The 24,130-nt window shown below is 31.8% G+C and overlaps 2 protein-coding genes and 1 pseudogene across 3 annotated transcripts; 2 read left to right on the forward strand and 1 right to left on the reverse strand.

Annotated features, from left to right (window-relative positions):
- Nucleotides 1-371: 371 nt before the first annotated feature.
- On the forward strand, nucleotides 372-4,843 carry LOC129310483 (protein GET1). 2 transcript variants are annotated; one of them, XM_054952334.1, is made up of 7 exons: nucleotides 372-590; nucleotides 1,929-2,008; nucleotides 2,787-2,857; nucleotides 3,776-3,834; nucleotides 3,927-4,008; nucleotides 4,178-4,227; nucleotides 4,485-4,843. In XM_054952334.1, exons 1-7 carry the CDS (start codon nucleotides 480-482, stop codon nucleotides 4,557-4,559), a joined length of 528 nt encoding a protein of 175 aa, XP_054808309.1. In that variant the 5' UTR covers nucleotides 372-479; the 3' UTR covers nucleotides 4,560-4,843. The 2 variants fall into 2 exon arrangements, with proteins under 2 accessions (XP_054808309.1, XP_054808310.1); XM_054952335.1 differs by having other exon boundaries at nucleotides 1,932-2,008.
- Nucleotides 4,844-8,511: 3,668 nt separating this feature from the next.
- Nucleotides 8,512-10,973, reverse strand: LOC129311317 (pentatricopeptide repeat-containing protein At4g13650-like; annotated as a pseudogene).
- Nucleotides 10,974-17,967: 6,994 nt separating this feature from the next.
- Nucleotides 17,968-23,273, forward strand: LOC129311318 (probable serine/threonine-protein kinase PIX13). Its single transcript, XM_054953547.1, has 6 exons — nucleotides 17,968-18,417; nucleotides 18,597-18,946; nucleotides 20,741-20,876; nucleotides 20,965-21,107; nucleotides 21,417-21,540; nucleotides 22,350-23,273. The coding sequence occupies exons 1-6, from the start codon at nucleotides 18,348-18,350 to the stop codon at nucleotides 22,766-22,768; spliced, it is 1,242 nt and encodes a 413-aa protein (XP_054809522.1). The 5' UTR covers nucleotides 17,968-18,347; the 3' UTR covers nucleotides 22,769-23,273.
- Nucleotides 23,274-24,130: the final 857 nt, after the last annotated feature.

Here is a 24,130-nt window from a genome sequence, read left to right on the forward strand (position 1 = left end):
TTTGTTTTTTTTTAAATATAAATACTAATATAATAATGATAGTTTAAAAAAAGTAAGGAACCAAATAAAATGATTAAATTTAAAGGACTAAAATCGATAATTAAGATACATTTACTGCATAAAAAATTTCATTATTTTATATTAAAAATATTTAAATATAATAAATTAAATTACGTAAACTACAAAGAATTGAAATGTATTTTTATTTTTATTATGATTTTTTTCCAGAAGAAATGGATTGAACTGAAATAACTCAAATTAGTAATGTGTCAAAAAAAATTGAAATGAATGAATAAATAAATTAAATGACAAAAAATAGTTATATAAAAATTGGGCAAAACAAGAACAAAACCAAAAAACAAAAAAAAAAAAAAAAAGAGGCTGCCTGAATATCTCGGCGAGGCTTTCTGGGTTCCAAATCCGTTTTCGTATGCACCCTACCTGGAAAGTTGAAACTGAATCAGGGCGGAGAGTGAATCATGGGAGACGAAGGATCCCTAGAACATCAACGGTCGGTAGCAGCTCCGTTGATATTTTTGATCGTTGTCGGTTTTCAGCTTGCATCTAGGTGGCTCGATCAGTTGAAGAAGGTAATCATTGAACCTCTTCTTACCATCTTCATCATTCTAAGATTGTGTTTGACAGAGACAACAGCAAGCGTGAGATGAAAATTTTGAAATATACTTCCTAATTTGAAATTTCTTGGGCCCGACTCATGTTACTGTTCTGATGATGTTTACGAAAATCAATTTCCTCTTTTTCGGAAAATAGTTTTTTGTAAGCGTATGGATCATAATTTTAAAATATGGATTTGGACATATTTAATTATCTGTCTTTTGCTATTTGAGCGTGCTCAATAGAACTGTGTACTACGTGGCATAGTATTTGTGCATAGGCATAGTGATATTCTGTGGCTGGCGTGCAGGATTTGGGTTTCTATGACATTCAGCCAAGCTTGGTTTTCTGAACATGGCTTAGGAAATAGTTTTCAGTTATTGCCGCTCTGTTTAATTGTTTTTGCTCTGCTCTTTCATGGAAAATAGGACACGCTGCCTGGTCTTGTACGCTACTATTTGAAATTGAAGTTTCCCAAGTGCTGGGATAGTAGAGCGTGATGATTTTGCACTAAACCACACTTATGCTTCATTTTAGTTTTTTTGATAATTATGTTGCAAACTTTCTCCGCCATTTTCCATGCCCAAAATCTTATCATGAATCAATATATCACTATCAATATCAATAAATAATTTAAAATGCATAGCAAGTTTCATTATTCACATACCATTAACAGTCTAGTTTACTTCAGACTCTTTCCAATGCATGGAAACATGTCTAGTAGTTCCAATTATATAACTGATAAATTTTCTATGCTTTCGGAAGGCTTACTGTCAAGATTGTCAAATGCAAAATAGCCATGTCCAAAATATTGGCTGTCAAAAATGTAACGGAATGATTGTAGGGCGTATTATTGAGATTGTCAAATGCAAATTAACCATAACTATGATGTTATGCACTTCTGTATGTCTATATACTAAAATACTAATGGTGGTATTCCTGGTTAAATTGTAATTGTTCTTAGTTGAATTGTCGAGTTTCTAACCCTGTAAATAATCTATTATTTTCTTCAGCTGAATATTTTGAACTTTATTATCCTATCCCATGCAACTGTCAAAGCGCACCATGACCAGTGCTGATAATTGATCAATGCAAGGTTGTGGACATTTCATGAGACAAAATGGATACATTTTCTTTGCAATAATGTATTGTCCTTTTGCACCAAAATAATCTGAATCCTTAGTACCTTCATTTGGGCTTGGTTTTTATCCAAGATGAAAAAACCTTCAAAGGTGCCAGGTAGCACGTGCTCTGTAATGCATTAATTGTTGATTGCAATACTCATTTCTTTTAGTGATATGCTTTTGCCATAGAAGGGATCCAAGAATGGGAAAGAGGCTCGGCTGCGTAGAGAAATAAAGGAGCTCTATAAGGAGGCAAGCTCCTTGTCACAGTAAGTAATCCATGTGTTTTAGCCAATAACACTTCTAGCAGAGCATGCAGGTGATGCAAGGAATTTTTTTTTCCCTCTGAGTAAAAGGAATTTTGAATTTAACAGGTTATGATATTTTTATATAGTTATTTTTTTGTCATTATTGGCAATAGCTTTCCAGCTTGAGGTTTAACTTTCTTCCGCTTTATTGAGCAAGAGTTGTCACTTGATTGGCTTTCTTTGTTCAAGGATTTCATGGCGTGTGAAATTTTCTCATATTAAATGGTAGAGCTTTTAAACTACTCAAATGTAGTTACCTTGTCCATGTGTATTCTTTTAATGAGTAACTAAAAGTTATTTCAGATCGTGGTTGCATTAAGAATTTGATTGCAGCTCACTAATGAGCTTGATTCAACTTTTAATATCACATATTTTTCTCCCCTCGTTGCAGAATTGTACACATGCATGCAAATAGACTGTTGAATTTGAATAAGCTATAGTATTGGCTGAAACTTGGAACCTTTGTTCTGTTCCAGATTTCCTTTTTTTATTTTTTATTTTTTTTGAGTCAACCAATATATGAACCTCGTCTAATATCTTAACAATCTCAAAAATGTTTATTGTAATCAAGTATTGGATTGTTATTTTTGAATCACTGGTTATTTACATAATTTGTTTTGTCTTCTTAGATTTGTTAACTTAGATGTTAATAAGGATGTGTCTGCTTATAGAGTGCTGACGTAACATTTGGAATTTCAAATATGAATGGAATAGTTGAGTCAGTCTCTTGTGGTTACAGGCCATCGACATTTGCACAAGCAGCAAAACTTAAAAGAGTAGCAGCTGCCAAGGAGAAGGAACTTGCAAACTGTGAGATTGTTTCCTGTTTCACTTCCAAACATCTTACATTCTTTGTAATTACATACTGACATGTAGCAATAGCCAAATTTGAAACTTTTTTTTAATAATAAACTGTTGGTTACGTTGTTGAAGAATTTGGATTTTGGAGGTGATGAAAGGTGTTTTACTTGTCAAATTATGACGGAAGATTATTTAAAATTATTCAATTTGGCAGTATTTAAGGATCTCATACCTTTATTATTCACCAAAAGAAGCAAAAAATTCTCATACTATTTATACTACCAGTCCTATATAAATTTTTAGAAGGATTTAGTAATTAATGTTGTTATGCACTAGTGATTGAAACTGTCAAACTGAACAGTGCCGTCTGCATTTAGGTGGTAAATTTGTACTTTACATCTATAGCAGAATTGATTTTAAAGATATTCTGTCTCATTCCCTTTTATTTTTCTCCTAATCATGGGACCTGGTGCTGCAATGTAGAAATATTACGGAAGTGTTTCAAGAAGAATGATGACTTTCAAGGACATAAGAATTCTTTTGTCTGCATTATGTGAAAATATCTTTTGCTAGGAAGAGAGAAAGAATGAAGAAATTTATGCCCTGATAATAAGAAAAATTAGAAATGAAGTAAAAAGCACTTTGAAGATTCTTGAACTCTATGGTTATTGAAGATATTCAAGAGCACGATTTTTAGTAGTCCTCATACTTTTATTATTTGGTTCCACATACTACGTGTGGATAGAGATGAAAATAACTTTGAGACAAATTACGAATTGGTAATAGTCACCGTCTCTCCCTTTTCATTACTCTATAATTTGTTTTCATTTTCGGGTATTGTAATTTTTTTTGTTGTTGCCTATCCTGCTTTAATAGTCTTACAATCCTGTGGACTGGAAGTATTATAGCTCGAATTTTTAATTGCAGATCAAGATATGCAGAACAAGGAGAATGATTCATACTCGAGAATTCTACTCATTTCAAAGGTGTTTTCTTATATAAACCTTTTTTCCCAAGGAGTTCACATATGTTCTTTATTGAGGCTATCATGAGGTATTTATTTGATTGTGCAATGTAGGTTTTAATATATCTAGTGCTGCTTATCTGGTTTTGGAGGGTTCCTGTGGCTACTATATCGCAGCAACTTGTGCAACCTTTCGGTAATACAGATTAGTTTTTATTTTATGTTATGCTATCTCACTTGGTTGGTTCAAGCCAACGTGATTTTACTGGCATACTTTCCTGTTTAGTTATTCTGATAAAACTTTCTAATGAAGACAAGCATGCCTTTCGTGTTAATTTGGAAACTTATCTTGCGTTCTTTTGTAGGGAAATTATTATCCTGGAGAGGGGGAGGGGTTCAAAACAACAAAATCACGGTAAAAAACTCTAAATACCTTCCCTTGTTACTTGGTTTAAGAAGATGTTTTTCATTCATGTGTGTCAATATCTTGGGGAGCCAATCTGCACAACCAATTTATCTGAAAACAATCGCTGCTTTGATTGATATGGCATTTGATCAAAACGCTAGCTTCGGCACCTCTCAAATTTGCTTAATTGTAATACATTAAAGTGAATGCATGGATCTCTCTCCCCCCTTCTCTGAATGTCTCTGAATGTTTCAATATCATTGCAGGTTGGGATAATACCTTGGTTAATAGTATCTACTAGGGTTAGCAAATTCATTTGCCGCCTCATCGATGCCAACTAGGTTGTCATAGTCTGTCTTACAATGCTTGAAGATTGCAAACTGCTTGGGGCATTTACCTGGAAGGTGGCGAGAATTGGTGATTCTATAATGCACATGTACCATAGTGATATTGGTATCACTTGTAAAAATTAGATATTGATTAATCCAAGTCAATTTCACTACAGCTCTAAAATTATCTCCTAATTCCTCGAGTTGACCACTGATAATTTTCTTCTTGTACTACGCTCTTATCTGAGCCTGAAAATCAGTTTGATCATTGAATTAGTGAAGTCATCAGTTCATAATTTTTTTTCTTTGATTGTAATTGAACTGGTTATTATTGAATATATTTTAAAAATTTTATTCGTTAAAAGGAAAAAATGTACTCAACTTTTTTTGAACTTTTGATAACTCTCCCACCCTTTAATTTTATGCAGAAAAAATTATTGTCAATATCAAAAAAGAAATTGTCATACTATATGTAGTGATTTAATGCGGTGTCATATGACATAACTTCAAGGGCATTCATGTCATTTACGAAAACAAATGAATTCCTTCAAAATGCAGCCCAATTATTATTGAGAAAATGACATTAATTTTTTTTAAATTATTTAAATGATATTTTAATCTTTTAAAATGTTATAATTTTTTTAAAGTATTTAAGAATTTTTCTGTTATTAAAAAATTAATATAAATGATTAAATTATCTTTAATTGAAATCAAAATTTCAACCTTCAAAGTAGATGTTTCGTGTGCTTTTTTGCTTCTCCTCCTCCTCCTCCTTCGTTTTAATGTTTTTTCAGCCACTGAAAATGGTTTAATTTGATAGATTTTGCGTTTACTTTCTCTCTCCGTTTTTTTTTTTTAATATTTACTATCTTATTTGGATCCCACCCATCTGCTGAATGTCTCTTAACTTGCAAAGTTTGAATGGTTAACTTCGTGAGATTCCTTCCATTTTGACGATGCTTCCTTTATTATACGTCCCATATCATCCAGGTATTCAGGTGGAGAATAAAGAACACCAGATGGATTTACACAAGAAGATGGTAATAGCGCTCGCCATTGTTAGTATAGCACTCGTTGTAGTCATTTTGTGCTTCTTATGCTTCTGGATTTATAGTAGGAAGCATGAAGCATCTATCCAAATCCAATAGGAAAAAGCGTTCCCAACTCAGGTAGTACTGTTTATTCACAATTGTCGGTGTTAGGAAAAAAGGAAACTTTTAACATTTTATAGCTTCGTGATATGTCTTTGTGCTGTTTCAATTCCAGCTGTAAAGAAAGGGCTTAAGCTTACTCCGTTTTTAAGTAAATTCAGTTATGTAAAAATGGTTGGGAAAAAGGGGTCTCTTCCAATCATTGATTAATCGATTATAAGCAAATAGAAAAAGCGACCAAAAATTTCTGAGAAAGTAACATCTTGGGGCAGGATTGATTATCATTTGGATGTGTTTACCAGGCTCGGTTGGAATGTAGATGTTGTCGTCAAGAAACTATACTGTGAAACTCAGCGTGCTGAAAGCGAATTTGAGGTACTTAATGTTGGCTCACAAATGCTTCTCTTCTTTTTTATCTCTATTGTATTTACTAGTAAGATGAAATTGTAGAACGAGGTGAATTTATTGAGTGAAATTCGGCATCCAAATATAATTTCTATAGTGGGTTGTAGTGAAAATGACGACAAGAGGTTCATTGTCTATGAATTGATGCAAAACGGATTCTTGGAAGCTCAGTTACGCAGTAAAGCAAAAGAATTCATGTTCTGTTGCTTTATTTCCCTTGTCATAAGTAGATTAGAATAATACTGAGATTGTAGTTTTCCAAATTTTGCTCAAGTCGAAGGACCCTCTCATGGTGCAGCATTGGCCTGGCATAATGAGAATGAAAATTGCTCTTGACACAGCAAGATGAGCCTCTATCATTCATTTTCTGATATTTCAATGTCCTTTATCATTCATATGAGAAGAATAGTTATTATTGAATAAAATATAACAGATATGTGTTCATTATATTTGAAAAACAAATATATTGATGAATGGCTATTTTATTGTTATAAGGTGACATGAAAAATGGCTTCTTCTACTTCTAGCTTTGAAAAAGAACTATTTTGTAATTTTCACATAACGAGACAATTTGTACAAAATATTGAAGGTAAAATATACTATGATGAATTATGGTGTAGGAATCCTAATCCAAGCTATGCTGTGATTTGGATATAACATCTTTTTTTTTTTATATATTTTATGAACTTAGCTACCTTTTGTCTTGTATAGTTTGCAAGAATGATTAATGATTTTTTGAATTGTAAATATGACATAGCTGAAACATCTCATGTATAGAAGAAGATTCAACTCTTCATATATTTTGTCAAAAATATTGTAAGATATTTTGATGAAAGTCATAGCTCATATGTTGGGTAGTTTATCAAACCTATGTAACTGACCACAAAACTTTAGATAGTTGTTATTTCTTAAGATTTTCTTGTCATTTAAATTAATGAAAGTTGTTAGTTCTTGAATTAAAGTGATAATTCATTTTTATTAATTTAATCAATTTTGTAGGGTACTGATAAACTATAATTCCTTGTTGTATTGTTATAATTTTAAGAAAAAACATTGTGAGTATTAAAACAAAACTTGTGAGCGATAATTAATATTTACAATATTTGAGAAATATCAAAATTTCAAATGCAAACTTGCAAATTGCTATTGAATTCTTGTAATTTAGGAAGAAAAGTTGTGAATATTAAAATAAAACCTGTGAATGGCAATTGATATTTGTAACACTTGAGGAATAATAGGATTTCAAATGTGAAGTTACAAATTGTTGTTGAATTCTTACAATTTTAAGAAGAAAATTTGTAAATATTAAAAAAAAAACTTGTGAATGACAATTGACATTTGCAATACTTGAAAAATATCAAAATTTCAAATACGAATATAAGAATTATTGTTGCATTCTTGTGATTTTAAGAAAAAAAAAGTTGTAAATATTAGAACAAAACTAATGAATAACAATTGATATTTGCAACACTTCAGGAATATTAGAATTTCAAATATGAATTTGTAAATTGCTATTGAATTATTGTAATTTTATGAAAAAAAGTTGTGAATATTAAAATAAAACTTATGAATGAAAATGACATTTGCAATAATTGGATAATATGAGGATTTTAAATGCAAACTTACTAATTGTTGTTAAATTCTTGCAATTTAAAAAAAATTATAAATCTTAAAACAAAACTTATAAATTAAGGGACACAAAGTATTTGTTTTGAGGCTTGAAATTTTTATTTCAATCAATGATAATTTAATCTTTTATATTAATTCTTTTATGAGAAAAAAAATTTTTAAACACTTCAAAAAAATTATAATATTTTAAAAGATTAAAATATTATTTATATAATTAAAAGAAATTTTATTATTATTTTTTATTATTATTTTATCCCCACTTCATGTCTGTTGGTATTCATTGGAATCAAATCCCATTTTCCTCAACCTCGAAGGAACTTGAGGTTATGACAGAAAAATAGAGATGGGGAAAAATTCGCGACAAAGGCAGATGGAAAAGAAAAGAAATTTGTGTAAAAATGTTATCTTTTACTTATATTTTTACTCGGAGCAGTGCTTCCTCTTCTCACTCTGTTTCTGGCTTTCGCTTCCCGATGATATAGAAGGGGAAGCCTGCAACCAACGAATGCGATTACTCATGATTATTCTTAAGTTTAAAGAGGAGGTGTTGGATCACCATTTTGTGGATATTTTACAGCAAGCTAGGATGCTTCTTAGTAGGAATTGGTCTGTTAATTTGAATTTCATGTATAGAGACTTTATTAGAAGTGCTGATAGGTTAGCGAAGCTGCATCTTTAATCATCCTCAATCTTGATAAATGGAAGTAGAAGAGGAAGAAAGAAGCTTGCATTTTGAGAGGACTAGAGGGAGAGAGGGAGGTTCAATTCAATAGCTGTTTGAATGGATAAAATACCATAAGCATCTCATCTACAACTACAATTTACAAGCTTGTATGCTAGATTTCTGCGATCTTCAGATCAGCCAACTAGTTCCTGGATCTTTCTTCACACGAATCTTAGCCATTTCTGCCCTCCATTTGACAGCTTCTTCCCATTTTCCCTCTCTGGTATAAATATTTGAAAGAAGAACATATGAAGCATGATCATGGGGATTCAATTCCACCAGTCTCATTGCGGATTTTTCTGCAATTTTTGTGTTCCCATAGTTGTTACAAGCACTCAGTAATGTTCTCCATGCTGGTTCACTTCCATCCCTTTCCACTATTTGGTAAGCTTCCTCAAGCCTTCCAGCTCGACCATAAGCATCAACCAGACATGATAGTGCATAGATTCTGGCTTAATCTTGTATTTTTTGAACATCAATGTGAAGAAATACAAGCTTTCATCCAAGTAACCAACATGGCTACAAGCTGATAGAACTGCTAAAAAAGTTACACGATTAGGAATCAAACATGCCTTATCCATTTCACCAAATAATTCTATAGCTTTCTGGGCTTTTCCATTATGTGCATATCCGCAGATCATGGCATTATACGTTACTTCGTTAGGCTCTGATTGTTCACCAAAAACTTTCTCTGACTCTTCTATGTTTCCACATTCGGCATACATGTCTATAATTGAACTCCCAACATAGAGATCATTGTTGAAACCAGACTTGACGATAAAGCCATGGAATTGTTTACCTGCTTCCATAGCTGAAAGTCGTGAGCAAGCTGCAATACATGATGGAAGGCTATAACTGGTGAAAGAGATTCCAGCAGCCAACATCATTTTGCAAAACTCTAAAGCTTCTAACTCTTTCCCATTTTGTTGATAAGCTCCAATGATCGAACTCCATGAACTAGCATCTTTCCAAACAATGTCAACAAAGGCTTTATAGGCATCATCAATTTCTCCGCACTCCGAGTACATGGAAATTACAGCATTCCCTACCAAAGTATGACAGCTTGCGCTAGATTTCTGTATGAGAGAATGAATTTGTCTGCCCGCAAGCAAATCTGTACTGATGTGACAAGATTTCAAAACGGCTACTGTAGTGGCTCCATCCATTCGCAAAAATGTTGATCGGTGAAGTTCTTGAAATAGTTGCATGCAACTAGTAGATCCCTGCTGCAACTGAGCATAAGCCAGGAGCATAGAGTTCCATGCCACAACATCTCTATCATCAATCCTTCTGAACAGCTTTTCCACATCTTGTAGTTCACCAAAATTGGCATAGAGAGACAAAAGAATACTTGCCACAAAACAATCGTATTGATATCCGTTTTTGATCATGTGGGTTTGAACTTGAGTTCCTGTTCTCAAGTCCTCAATATCGGCACAAGCTTTGAGAGTACTTGATAATACATGTTGGTCAGGTTTCATCCCTTTTCTACACATATCTATGAAAATATGAACAGCTTCATCTCCTCTATTGTTTTTGGCGTAGCCCGAGATGATCGAACTGCACACAAAAGTGTCTTTCTCTTCAATGGAATCATATATTTTCCTGCAAGAAACAATATCCCCACATTTGGCATACAAGTCTACCAAAGTACTACCCACCACAACATCAACCTCGAACCCGAACTTTAAGGCAAGCCCGTGAATTTGCTTTACCTCATCTAATGAAGAACAACACTTGAGGAAGCTCGTAATTGTACCATCATCCGGCTTCAAACCATCGATCTCCTGCATCTCAGAAAACAATCTCTGAACCACAATAAAGTCACCAAATTGAGAAAACCCAGTGATCATAACATTCCATACAACCAGATCTCTCTCTGATAAATCGTCAAAAGCAAGGCAGGCATCATTGAGCATATTGCCCGAGTTAAAATACATATGTACAAGTGAGCTCCCAGCAAATTTATGTCTCTCAAGTCCAAAATGAATCATCACACCATGAATTTGCAAACCCACATCCCCAAAGCAGGACTGGCACAAGCCCGAAGAAGAGTAGAGAATGTGTGCTCATTTGGCTTCTCACCCATAGCACGCATTTCATTGAATATACTCAATGCTCTTCTAGAAGACCCATTTCCAACATGAGCAGAAATTAAGCTAGTCCAAGTGACAACATTCTTGCGAGGCATTTGATCGAACAATTGATGAGCATGATCGAACGCACCACATTTGGCGCACAAGCTTAAAAGGGTGTTTGTTAAATGGATTTCTGAAACGCTTTGCAAGACTATGAGCTTTGCGTGGATTTGTTTGCACTCTCTGATCGTTAGAGACTTCGAAATGTTTCCCAGTACAGGCGAAAGGGACTCGAGAAGAACAAATAATTTGCCTGATACAGCGTGACCGTAAGACTGAGAAGAGAATCCGAGCCTTCCCATTGCAATGCGCCATTCATCTCTCGAAATCAAAATTCAAACTAGTTTTTCGTTCGTAGCAGTAGCGGAGGTGAGGTATTTCCATGGGAACGGAAGTTATTATTATTTTTTTAATGAATACGGAAGTTAAATTTTAAATATCTATTTTTCTGTACATAGGTTTTATTTTTTGGTAATTAATAATTATATACAGGTTAATTAAAGGTGCACGCTAACTAGTCATTAAAATGGGCTTAACGTATTTTGAGCCTCTATAACATACTTGGGCCTGTAAAGAACATCTGAAAAAGACATAAATAAGTGCCACCAGTTTAATCATGAAGCAGACGTGAGTGGTGAGCCTTGATATGTTTGGGTTGAAATTAATGTCAAAATCGTCAATTACAAACCATGAACATCGATTGTCCAAGTTTTTTTTTGGTGACCCACCGATTGTCTAAGTTATTATTACATACTTTTCAATCCAATTTTTTCAATTATACTTCTTTACAAATTTATTTAAAAATCATATAAACTCTATTTTATAAATGATAATTTTTTATTCCTAATTGATTTTGTCCTGCATATAATAAGTATTTGCATTTTTAAAAAAATTATAATTTTAAGTTTATAATTGATTTTGACTTATAATAGGGTGTTTGGATATATTTTACAAAATTATAATTTGAGATAATTTTCAATTAAACTTAAAATTAATCTTATTAATTAATTTTATAAATCAATTATACTACACAATATAATCAATTATATTCAAAATCTATCATAATAATAATTTTTTTATAATCAATTTTTTTTGACAGATATCAAGAGATCCTTTATATTTTTCAATTGAATTTTTATGGATGCGATTATTTATTGAACATGTAATATAATATATTCAATCCCGGAAGACTTTTGTGCGCAAGATAAATATTCCACTCCTAGGTTTACCCACGATCTGATATTGTGCAAAATAGTGCGTGGAATGTGTGCCTGTCTTTGTGTGCATACATGTATTACCTACTCCCTCCGTTTCTATATATATATATATATATATAACTGTATCATATAATTAAAAAAATTAGTTAATTATAATAATTATATTTAAAAATAAAAAAATGAATTAAAATATTCTATATTAATCAACAAAAATGTGCATTAATTATTTTTTATTAATTTAAATTATGAAGAGTGATTTAGAAAATATGTAATAAATGTTTATTACAATAAGTAATTTTACTTATATAAAAAATAAATATAAAATAATAATTTTTCTGAATCAATAAAAATAGAGGGAGTATATCGATAGCAGTGTTAATGTCTATATCTCAAAAAAGTTGTCACATTTTTTAATTGATAGCTTTTGGTTAATGCCCGAAACTTAATTTCGTGGCCAAATGAATAATGTACAAAGCTGAACGTTTATGCTTGCTTGACACTTTACTCCACATAAGTATCCTACCATTTTAAATTATGAGACACTTTAAAAAAATTATTTTAAAATATAAAATATTTTAAATAAATTAATTTTCATTAAATATATAAATTTTAATATTATATTTTTTTCTTTCTGTAATTAATTTTTATTCATTTTTTTAATATATTAAATTATAAATATTTTTAAAATTTTATATTTTTATTTTGAAAGATAAAATTATTAAGTGTTATTTAATGAAATTTATTAATATATAAGATTTTATTTAAAAATATTTTATAATTTAAGATAAGAGGAGTGTGTATCAGCTATTTCCTCCTCTCCAGTCAAAAACGACAAAACTTGTGCTCTGCTGTAATAATTAATTATTTTTACTCGGTTCAAAATGCTAAAAAGCTTTTTTCCTTTTGGTATACTTTCAAAAGATTCTTCTCATTAATAAAAATTTTAAAATTTATTAACTTTTAAAAAATTTACATGTGCATACTTCAATATTAATCGTACACTTTCTCTCATAAATAATTAACAGAAATAAACGAAAAAATTTATAATAAAAATTAATAACATGATTTATAAATAAAATTATAAAAATTGTTCTGCCTCCCTTTATAATAAAATAGGGCCCAAAGGAATATTAACTTATCATTTGCAAAACCAAGACTTAAGTTGTGAATTGTGATTCCAAAAAGCTAGTTGGGGTATAAGATATATATTCATTGTGTTAAAAATATAAGTTATTTTTTTGAGGAGTTGAGTATTTAAAAATATAAAATATTTTTAATCTTTTGAGATGTAATTATTATCTTTTTTTAAAAATATCCGTATTAATAAATAATTTTATATTTATTATAGAGTGTTTAATGAGATAAATATAAAAAATAAGATTAATTTGAGAGTAAGTAGTTATTTTATTATGTAAGTAAAGTTTAATTAAAAATATTTTATATTTTGTCATGTTTAGATTGCGGCTGGGCTGAATGATTTGTTCAGCCAAAAATGGAAGCAACTTTTTGTAGCTTTTAGCTTTTCATTTACAAATAGCTGGGTATGCTGCGTTTTAGAATTTTATTTTTTTTTAATTTATATATTATATATAATTATATGCATCATGGATAGTATATATTTTTTAGCATTTAAAAATATTTTTAATAGTATATTAACTCTTTTCATTTTTATAATTATAATATTTTTTAAAGTTATTAAATTGTATAGACAATATATATAAATAAAATTCATGTTATTTTGAAAAAATCATGTCATTTTTTCAGTTATCATACATCGCAATACACTTTTAAAGTGTATTATTTAGAAAAATTTAATTTATTAAACTGACTTTTTAAGGAAAAAAGATACTCAAATATAAGACGTGTTGTGACAACTAACATTTATTTTAATTTGAGTTTGCAAATTTTAATTTATAAAAATTTCAGTTTTGCAAACGTCAATCCAAATACACACGTAGCCGTACTTGCCTATATAGCTTATTTTATGTTTGTTTCACGCCTTGTGCACCAATTGTTTCCTCCTCACTTGTCATAACTTGTGCTAAGTTGTAACGATAAATCATTTTACTCTCGTTCAAAATGCATGCGTGCTTCCTACTCTAAAGAAAAATATGCTTTTTTTAAATAGAAATACTTACTTGTATAATTATATACTTCCTCCAGTACTATTTATAAATTACTTTTACATATCAAAATTTTAAAAAATCTTAAACCTCATTAAATCTGTATAAAAATTTAACAAGTTTTTAACTTTATTTATATTAAATATATCCACTTTAAAATAAGATAATTTAACATTTAATAAGCTTTCCTATATTTAATAGGGGTAAAATGATAAAAATAAACATAATAATAATTAAGGCGCGTTGTAAATAGATTAAAATGAATATTTTTCTGTCTTATGAATAAGACTATATAAATATTCTTGAAGAATATTAAAGTCAGGAGGGTGTCTCCCTTTATTAGGCTGAGACCATACAGGTGAAGAGAGAAAGAGAGAAGAGTTATGTTGAATTTGATACGTGAAGTAGGTGATGTCCACAGCTGTATATATATTTCGTGTTTGCTGGAATATGAAAATGAGACCAGGAGAAGAATGGGAGAGACATGAGATGAGTATGTTGGCATTAGGCATCTCATTGGCTGGTGGTGAGACCGTCAAGAGAAGCTGAGAACATGAAAGTCCTCCAACCACGAAACGTATGTGAGGATGCTAGACAAAGTCAACAGACACATCAAGGATTTCATTTCTTCTCTTCCCCTCGCTCCTCACTCCTCTCCTTCGTGTTTCATGCTCTTCCTCACATTCCATTCCACAATTAATTATTCTTTCTAATTCTATTTATAACTTATTTCATTAAAATTTTACCACTATTTTCTCTCTTAAAATGTTGGTGAGAGGAATTTTATCATTAAAACATGCATGGTTAATGAAAAAAATGGCTTTAGGTACATTGATTATTTATTCTATAATAAATTCTTATCATTAACATATTAAAATTTATTATATTTTAATTTAATTGAATAAAAGTATATTAAATATAAAATTAAGTAGTTAGGTCATGTTTATATATTTAATAAAAACGAAGTTACATATTTATTGAATTTTTGGATATTACGATTTATAAATAAGCGAAGAGAAGTATATATATCTTCAATTGAAAAAAATAGAGAGAAGTGTAAATCTACTTTATTTCTGCCTCTGTCGTTAATAATCAAAGTCAAAGAATTATTATGAACTTTGATCGTTTTCACCAACTCCCACTCAATGAACGGACAATCCTTCCATCCTACGTTCTTAAATATATCATTTTGTCGCTTATGTGATATCAAAGTCAAAAGGTGGCCAACACAGCTGACTAATTGAGTTTATGTTCCCATGCTCTTTAAAAATCGCAGCATTAACTAACTTGCGCGACACGTCATTAAGTAACTCGCAGCATCACTTGCGCGACACGTCATTAAGTAACTCGCAGCATCATCCTTATTCTTTCCAAAATTCATAACAAATCCATTAATTCATAAGTAATACTTGCGTCTCATTATTGTACCTGTTTAATCCATACATCTGAACATAATTATATGTAAACACTAAGAATATATTTAAATAACTTTTAAAAGTACATTCAAACCATATTTAAGATGTGCTTTTAACAAATCCAACAAATAATTAAATTCTTTAAATGAATTATTGCTAGATATAAACTGAAAACTAAATACACATTAAAACTAAGTAAGAAGGATGGCAAGGGAGGGACTACACTAAAAGCGAGTAATAGTTCCGGTCATTTAATTTTCATTATAACTTATGGCCTTTTTCAATATTAAATTAATTAATTTTGATAAATTGAAATTGAGACTAGAAGAGTGAAAGTAAAATTTTGAAATTTGCTTGTTTAGTATATAGGGACTCAATTCTTGAAAAAATTCAATTTTATCAAAAATTATGAAACTCATTTCTATAGTGTTCTTGTGAGAAGTCAATCTCATCATTTTCACTTAAATAAAATTTTTATTTCACTTCTATCATGATACTGAATATATTGATTATTTTACTTTTACTTTCATAAAGAAACAAAAAACTCTTTTCTTCCATCGAACTGGGCGGTATATGAAATTATAAATGAATCAGAGAATTGCTAACTTTGACCAGAAAATAGATTTTGTTTAAATTAGTAGAGTTAACGTGACTGACCCAAACAAGTCCTTTTCATATGGCACATCTCCTTAGAAACCTTTTGATTAATCTTGACTCAGACACTAATTTAATTACCAAATTAAATCTTTTAATGTAGCTTTTCTGGAAATCATCAAATAATTTGCACATGAAACTAGAAGCCTCATATTGAATGCAAGCAATGGACTGATTCAAACACCGATATGCGTACTCGGCTCCTTAGAAGCGGAAGGGACGAATTTGGTCGAATTCTCATAGGACGAGCACCAATTTGGCAATTTTAATTACTTGCAATTTTAATTACTTGCTATATTGTAAACTTTTGAAAAATAGACCTCGCAAATCACGTTTTGTCCGCAGCCGCAGTTCCTTTTCATCTATTTACTTACTTTAACTGAGATGTGATCAAATGACAGGAATAAGTGAAACATAGGATTTAGATTTGAATCTGATGATGAAATGCCCGCGCGCGCGCGCGCGCGCGCACGTTGGCTCTTGGTCGGTGAAGCCGAGTTGGTGAGTCTGTCAAACGACGAAACCTTGAACATGTTGTCAACTTTACCCTTACTATCACGTTCTATGAGCTTAACAACAGTGTTGTTTTTGGAAACTAGAGGCTGCTTTTTCAAAAGAAGGCAGACAGAAATGAATTCAAAATCATGTCTCTGAAAGCAGGGCCACCTGACCTTAGCAAGTCTGCCAACAAGCCGAGCACTAACTTTTCATCTTATTAGTATAATTGTCTCATTTCTTCATAATTCATGTACTTTAATTTGTTGATAAAGTCAAAATAAATGATATGGGAAAGGATGATACAATTTTGGTATAAGAAATTATGGTCATTAGGTATTGGAATAAGCATTCTGAGAGTCTGATCAAGTTGATCGCCTCGACTAATTAAATCGAGCCACAATAAGAAATTAAAAATTTTGAGAATCGATTGAACCAGACATATTATTTTATATTTTTATTTTTAAAATTTTAATTTGTATTTCTTTTTATTCACAATTTTAATTCGTATTTTAAATTTAATTTATACATATTATATATACTAATTATAGGGAAAAGAGAAGAAAACTGAATAAATATGCAAGGAATATGTGTGAATGTATATAAATGTATACTTTAAAATTATAAATTATAAAACAAGTACATGTATTTTGTATGAAAAATAATAGAATATTGATGTATATGGTTTTTTTTTTTAAAATTAATCTTTAGTCTTTTAACTTTTAAATCACTTGTAATTCAGTCCCTCAAATGTAACTCATCTATGACTCAATCCCTCAACTTTTGAATCACTTACAAATTAGTCCCTTAATTTTTGTTAATTTTTTTCATGTTAGTTTATATCTCACATCAATGGGCAACAGGAGGGTGTTTTTAAAATATATATGAGAATTTTTTTATCCCTCTTATTTGATAAGAAATTTAAAAAAAATTAAAAATGAGGACCGAGTTATAGGTGAATCAAAAGTCGAGGGATTAAGTCAGAGTGAGTTATAGTTGAGGAATTGAGTTACAGCGAGTTATAATTGAAGGATTGAGTTACAAGTGAGTTAAAGTTGAAGAATTAAAAGATTAATTTTTTATTTTTTTATTATATATTATTTTATTTGAAATTTTAACTTTCATTTTTATTACAATATACAATTATTTTTTTATTTTATATATATAATATTTAAAATATATCAATTTATTTATGATTAGTTAATTTTAATCATGACATCATGAATCAGTGCTTCAATCGATTTTATAGCCAGTTTGGCTTTCTTAACATTGATTGGGATGAGTAAGCTATTCAACCTTGATGATTAGGGCCTATTTGTTTAAACTTAAAAAAAAAAAAAGGTAATTTTGACAAGCTAAACAAGAAAAAACTATTACCTGTGAAAAGCTTCTGTGGATATGCTATTTAGATTCGTTAAAAAAAAAAAACAAACAATAACTTTCCTAAAATGCAAATCCAAACTAACTAGCTCACGTAAATAACTAAATGAGGCGAAACTTCGGAGCAGGCGGGGTCAACGCGGGGCTGCCAAAGGCCAAGCGAGGCAGTGTCCTATCTTAATTGCGGCAGAATGATGGAGGCGCTGAACGCAAAGACTCTCTCCAGTGTTCAAATGGGTCTTGAAGTGGAACCTCCAAGTAAATTCGCGTGGCTAACACGAGGAACCATTTATAAATTCAAACACCAATCAATTTCAAATTATTCAAACACTGCCATTGACTTTGCAATCACCAACAAGAACCGAACCCCGCTCTCCATTTTCTCCCCTTCAAATTCCCATTTTCTGTCTTTCTTTCTTCACCTGCTTCTTCCCCTTCAATTTATGCTAATTCTGTTGACTCAGCTAATATGGGTCTCTGCTTCTGTTCTCTCGCTCACCGTGGGCTCGAGATTAGCCCCAAAAGACCTCATGATTCAGGTAAATTGTCACGGTTTTGATTCCCTTTCATCACGAAGCACCATACCCATGGCACTCTGCATTATAGCATGTTTTCATTATCTATGTATGATCTAGTTAGTTCAGAACCCGACCTGGGTTTTGCCTGTTTGATGGAATTCTCCAGAGAAGCATGCTAGACTCCAATTTCCGTTTTGTAGGATCAGCGACTCCTGAGAGCAGGAATGTTGACTCATTTACGACAAACAGCACTGTAGAGAAGAGCCAATTCTCGATGATTGCAAGCGGAAGCGTCGACGAGACCAATGCTTCTCCAAATCGGCATGTTATAGAAACGCCTACTCACTTGAAGGTTTTCACTTTTGGGAATTTGAAAGCAGCCACCAAGAACTTTAAATCGGACTCATTGCTTGGAGAGGGTGGTTTCGGTAAAGTTTACAAAGGTTGGTTGGATGAGAGGACGCTTTCACCGGCTAAAGCCGGCTCTGGAATGATGGTGGCTATTAAAAAACTCAACCCAGAGAGTATGCAAGGCTGTCAAGAGTGGCAGGTAGCTTCAATTTCTACTCTTGTATATCTTCAGGCTCAAGCAATGTTCCTAAAACAGTCTAGAAATCTCAACGTCTGGTTAAAATATTATGCTATAGGTTAATTCAATTTTCGATTTGGTTATAATGTTTTGAAAAATTTATAATCGTTTATTTGCAACTTCAAAAAATTTTAAATTCTTTGACCCTTGCAACTGGGTCAATAGCTAGCCATGAAATTTATTAATATAATCAAGCATCTTCCATCTTAGCAGGTTAATAATATATATAACCTTTAGTACAAAAAGGGCAAAAACAAGTCAAGGGAAATGAAATTGCATGCTTATGTACAAGTACTGCCAAGAGTTGGAAGTTTTAGTTTGAATTCTGAATTTTGGAACTCTCAAAATGGGTATATGAAAAGATATGCCAGAAGAATTTAATGAAACACTAATTAAGCTTTAATTGGATAAAAAAGTTTTAAAAATTATAAGGATTTAAATGTGAAATTTCAAATTACAAAATCTAAATTTAAAATTAAGTTAAATTATAGGGACGTGAAACAATTTAACTTAGTGTTAAAATGGTTCTCAACATCATCTTGACCCAATTTGCAGTCACAGCTGTTGGGGTGTGGAAGTGCCTACCGTTCCTTATTCGACGGGAAAGTTTTAATTAAATGAATTTGACTCTAAAACTTGAAACAATTTAACTTGGTGTTAAACATGGTTCTCAGCATCATCTTGACCCAATTTGCAGTCACAGCTGTTGGGGTGTGGAAGTACCTACCGTTTCTTATTCGACGGGAAAGTTTTAATTAAATGGATTTGACTCTAAAGGATAGTCACTTGTCTCACGGAGTTTAGTATGAAAAATAATAACAGATGCATTCGGTCCCAGTCAAGCGACCTCTATCTTTTGATTCGTTGGGATAATTCCACATTGTTGAATGTTGACTTAATATGAGTGTACAAAATGAGCGTTTACTCCCCATTTTTATAATTTCTGAATGCTGTCCTTGTCTTCATAGACCCATCACATCATCATCCCCATCATCTCCTCATCCTCTTCCTCCTGATACGCATATGGCATATTTGCTTTGAGAAAAGAGTTAGTAATTAGGATGGTCGTATGCCATGAAGATAATACTGATGAGCCCTCTCCAATCGTGAAGAGAATCAAGGTGTTGATGCCACAAACCTTTGCTGTGTCTCTGTCAATATGTGTGTGTGATCACTGATCCCCCCTTCTATTTCCGTTCAGTAATAAATGAAACATGATTTAATGAATATTTTGAAAGAAATTATTAAAAAAAAAAAATCCTGAGTCCTGACAAGGGTTTGAAAGCCAGATGGAACTCTCATCTCTTTCTCCCAACTTTTGTTCACAGATGACAGACAAACCAGTGCAGTGAAATGCTGGAGGACATGTTTGAATTAAATTCTCTATGGTTTAGATATGTTGGAGCATTTGATGATTTTATTTGTTACGTTACATAAATTTAATGATAATCTCGTAGTCTACGTGAAACAGCTTCAATATGTTATCTATTGGACAATTAGGATAGAAATATGATTAATTTTCAATAAATTAGCTGATTTGGATAGTTTAGATATCTTTTTTAAGATTATTCTTAACAGATTTAGGCTGATTAGATCAACTGAATGGTCAGAATTTGTTTAAAATAATTGTCCTTTCCCGCTTAAAATTGAGAAGATCCTTAGGCTTTCTGCTGGGATTTGATCCCAGAACTTTCAGCTCTGGAAACAACTACAGTACAGTACTAATATATAGCTCCTATTGATTATGTAATGCAGTCAGAAGTGAATTTCTTGGGAGGCCTTTCTCACCCAAACCTGGTTAAGCTATTTGGTTACTGCCGGGAGGATGATGAACTTCTCCTTGTGTATGAGTTCATGCCTAAGGGAAGCTTGGAGAGCCATCTCTTCATAAGTATGACCTAAAACCAAATGAACTGAAAGGAAATTGCAAGGCCATGAGTCTGAGATCTAATTGTCTCTTTGTTCTTGTTTATGAGCAGGGATTCCTAACGTGGAACCGCTTTCTTGGAACACACGACTCAAAATAGCTATTGATGCAGCTGAAGGCCTGGCCTTCTTGCACACTTCAGAAAAGCAAATCATATACAGAGATTTCAAGGCCTCAAATATATTACTTGATGGGGTTAGTTACATCTCGCTAGTCATCCTCTTTCTGTTGTTGCCGTCCTATTATTAATGTAGTATCACGTAGGTTTGAATTGGCCAGTTCGTAATCCTTTAGTTGTTTTACAGACTTATGCTGAAAATATCTGGAAATCTATTGCTGATTAAAGTATTAGCTTGAGCTTTGACTAAAAAAAAAAAAAAAAGCATTAGCTTAAGTGTACATGTGTGCTTTCTTTTTAACATTTATAAAATCAGTGGTCTATCTATTTATATACGCTGGATTGCAGCGGTCATATTGATGTATTTGTTCTCTTGCCACCTACAGAGTTTTAAGGCTAAAATTTCTGATTTTGGCTTGGCTAAATTGGGGCCTACTGGAGAACAATCACATGTGACTACGAGGATCATGGGCACATATGGCTATGCTGCCCCAGAATACGTTGCAACAGGTAAATATTACACAAAATTTAAAATTCAAGTTATTAATTATATCTTCGCGTGTTATATCTTTGTTTTCCTTTAATAAATTTTTTCGTGCATAAAACTAAAAAATCATGGATAAATATGTAAATGGTTATAATAGCATTAGTTTTCCATAAGAATTTGTTATTTAAAACTAACAAATCATGTGCTAGACATCTTTTTTAAGCACAAACCACATTTAATTTGCTCTTATGGAGACATTTGGCACACCATATCTTCGTCTTGTCTGTTGGATGTCAAGAGGTAATCAAGATTCAGATTAGTTGGAATAATGGTGTTTTTGGATGACTAATCTAGTCTGTTTGGTGTCATTGTAAAACAAAATGGATCAAAAATGTGATTGTGTCGTTAAGAAAATTTTTTGGTTAAGAAATTTTTTGTGCCCTGAAATAAAACAAAACGATAAAAACAGAATTAATGGTAAGAAATAATAATAGAGATATAATAAATATTGCATATTTCAATTTTTATGCAAGGAAAGAGGAAAACCTTTCCAACTTGGTAAACAAAAAGAGCTCAAGTCATCCAAGATGTCAGGAGGTGCATAATGATACCATTTTGGGCAATATCTGATACTACCTGCCCATGGGAATTTCATAATGCTGAAGGAATTTTACTTATCTCAAAGATCTAAACACATGTGAAACTCCTAAAATAACACTTGAAGGAAGGGTATGCTACTCATGATTAATTTATCTTTTTCTCACAAACCTAGTAGGTCTAGTTAGGAAACTCCCCATCACGAGTTATTAACTTTAGTACCATCATTGAACAGGGCACTTGTATGTAAAGAGCGACGTGTATGGTTTTGGTGTAGTGTTGCTTGAAATGCTGACGGGTCAGAAAGCACTTGATTCAAAGCGGCCATCTGGACAGCACAATCTGGTTGAGTGGGTTAAGCCATGCCTCAGCAGCAAAAAGAAGTTGAAAACCATAATGGATGCTAGAATAGAGGGACAATATTCACTCAATGCAGCATTTCAAGCAGCTCAGCTTATTCTCAAGTGCGTAGAATCTGACCCCAAAAATCGTCCGGCCATGAAGGATGTAGTGGAGACCTTGCAAGATATTGGAGTTACCCAAAACAAGTCAAAAGGTTCCAACAAATGTTCCCAATCCTCACCGCGTCGTCATCATAAGAAGCCTAATCATCACCGATCAGTTCATGATGGACACAAAATCGTTGATCTATGAAATGGAGGTTGTATAGTAATGTGGGAATTTGACACAAGTGACTACGATCTTTTGAAGTAATTTCATATGAAGTGGTGAGAGAGGGAGGGAGAATTGAAGCTTATCTTTGTGGGATTACAACAGCAGATATGGATCTTACTTTCCTCCTTTATCGTTCTCACTTTACCTGAAGTACACTTGGGGTGATTTGTACTCATGGAAAACAAAAAAGGGGGGGGGGTAGATCAAAGATGAGCAGTCAAAGTGAATTATAAATTATAAATAGTCCTATAGCATGTTATCTTTGAGTACTTTATGATTGATTTAACCTACTCATCTTTTTGGTTTGCTTGTAAAATTTGATCAACAGTGTAGGGTAAATTAGTTTTTTGATAGATATTTTTTTTTTGGGGGTTGGGTGGAGGGGATTTTGACAGGCATATTCATACATTGGTACAATTGTTGTTTCATTATACATCTTTGTAAAAAAGTGCTGTAAAATATATTGTGCACTGTGTTCATGTAACTTCATTGTAGATTCTTGAAAGACAATTTTGTTCGATTTAAAATTGTCTAAGTTGTTTACATAAGCTCAAGTGAAACTTGTCTGCTTTTTTTTTTTTTTAAGTAAAAACACAATCATCAATTTCTATGATTTTATTAAGTTTTACTTTTAGTTCTTATAATTTTTTTTAATGTTTTTAGTCTTTATAATTTCGGCAACATTGAATGATGTCTGTTACTCATATTTCTATAATTTTAGTTAGCATTAAGCAAATGGGCTATGGGTCAACTTGCGTGGGCTAATGTTTTTGTGGGTTAGGTTGGGTTGGGCCTGCCCGCCAAATAAAATGGGTTTAGAAATCCAACCCAACCCATTTTATAATGGCCTGACTTGCAAAAATATACTAAATTTTTTCTTTAATAATTTAAAATATATACAATATAAATATATATCTTTACTCCACATTTTAGGACAAATTAATAATTAAAGAACTTATAAATAAATAAAATAAATATAAAATTCTATCAAGTAAATTTTAGTCTATATTACATGATAAATTAACAATTAACAAGCATCCAAACACAATCACTATAATTTAAATTGTTCAACAACACATTGCTTGAGTTCAAACTCCACTCAAACTCTAAATTAACAACAAGCCAGCTTTTAAATGAACACAATGCTTAAAATATTGTTATTAAATCCCTCCCTTTCTTTTCTTCAACACTTAGAAGATAAAGCTTGCACATATAAAGGCATCTTCACCTTCCCTTTATTATCCTCATATTTACAATTTAACTAATCCTATTAGTTGTCAAACTCAAAACCATGAACCACACACAAACATATTAACAATTTATTTTTTGGGTAAGGAACAA

This window comes from Prosopis cineraria, unplaced genomic scaffold (assembly GCF_029017545.1).
Source record: "Prosopis cineraria cultivar Desert tree isolate PC_DT_omini unplaced genomic scaffold, ASM2901754v1 PC5, whole genome shotgun sequence".
NCBI classification, from domain to species: Eukaryota; Viridiplantae; Streptophyta; class Magnoliopsida; order Fabales; family Fabaceae; genus Prosopis; species Prosopis cineraria.

Excerpts from the sequence above, each read along its gene's own strand:
- LOC129310483 (XM_054952334.1), top strand. The coding sequence starts at position 480 with ATGGGAGACGAAGGATCCCTAGAACATCAACGGTCGGTAGCAGCTCCG. Across the intron at positions 591-1,928 it reads GGCTCGATCAGTTGAAGAAG|AAGGGATCCAAGAATGGGAA; the intron begins GTAATCATTGAA and ends CTTTTGCCATAG. Across the intron at positions 3,835-3,926 it reads GAATTCTACTCATTTCAAAG|GTTTTAATATATCTAGTGCT; the intron begins GTGTTTTCTTAT and ends TGTGCAATGTAG.
- LOC129311318 (XM_054953547.1), top strand. The coding sequence starts at position 18,348 with ATGGGTCTCTGCTTCTGTTCTCTCGCTCACCGTGGGCTCGAGATTAGC. Across the intron at positions 20,877-20,964 it reads GGAGAGCCATCTCTTCATAA|GGATTCCTAACGTGGAACCG; the intron begins GTATGACCTAAA and ends GTTTATGAGCAG. Across the intron at positions 21,541-22,349 it reads CCCAGAATACGTTGCAACAG|GGCACTTGTATGTAAAGAGC; the intron begins GTAAATATTACA and ends ATCATTGAACAG.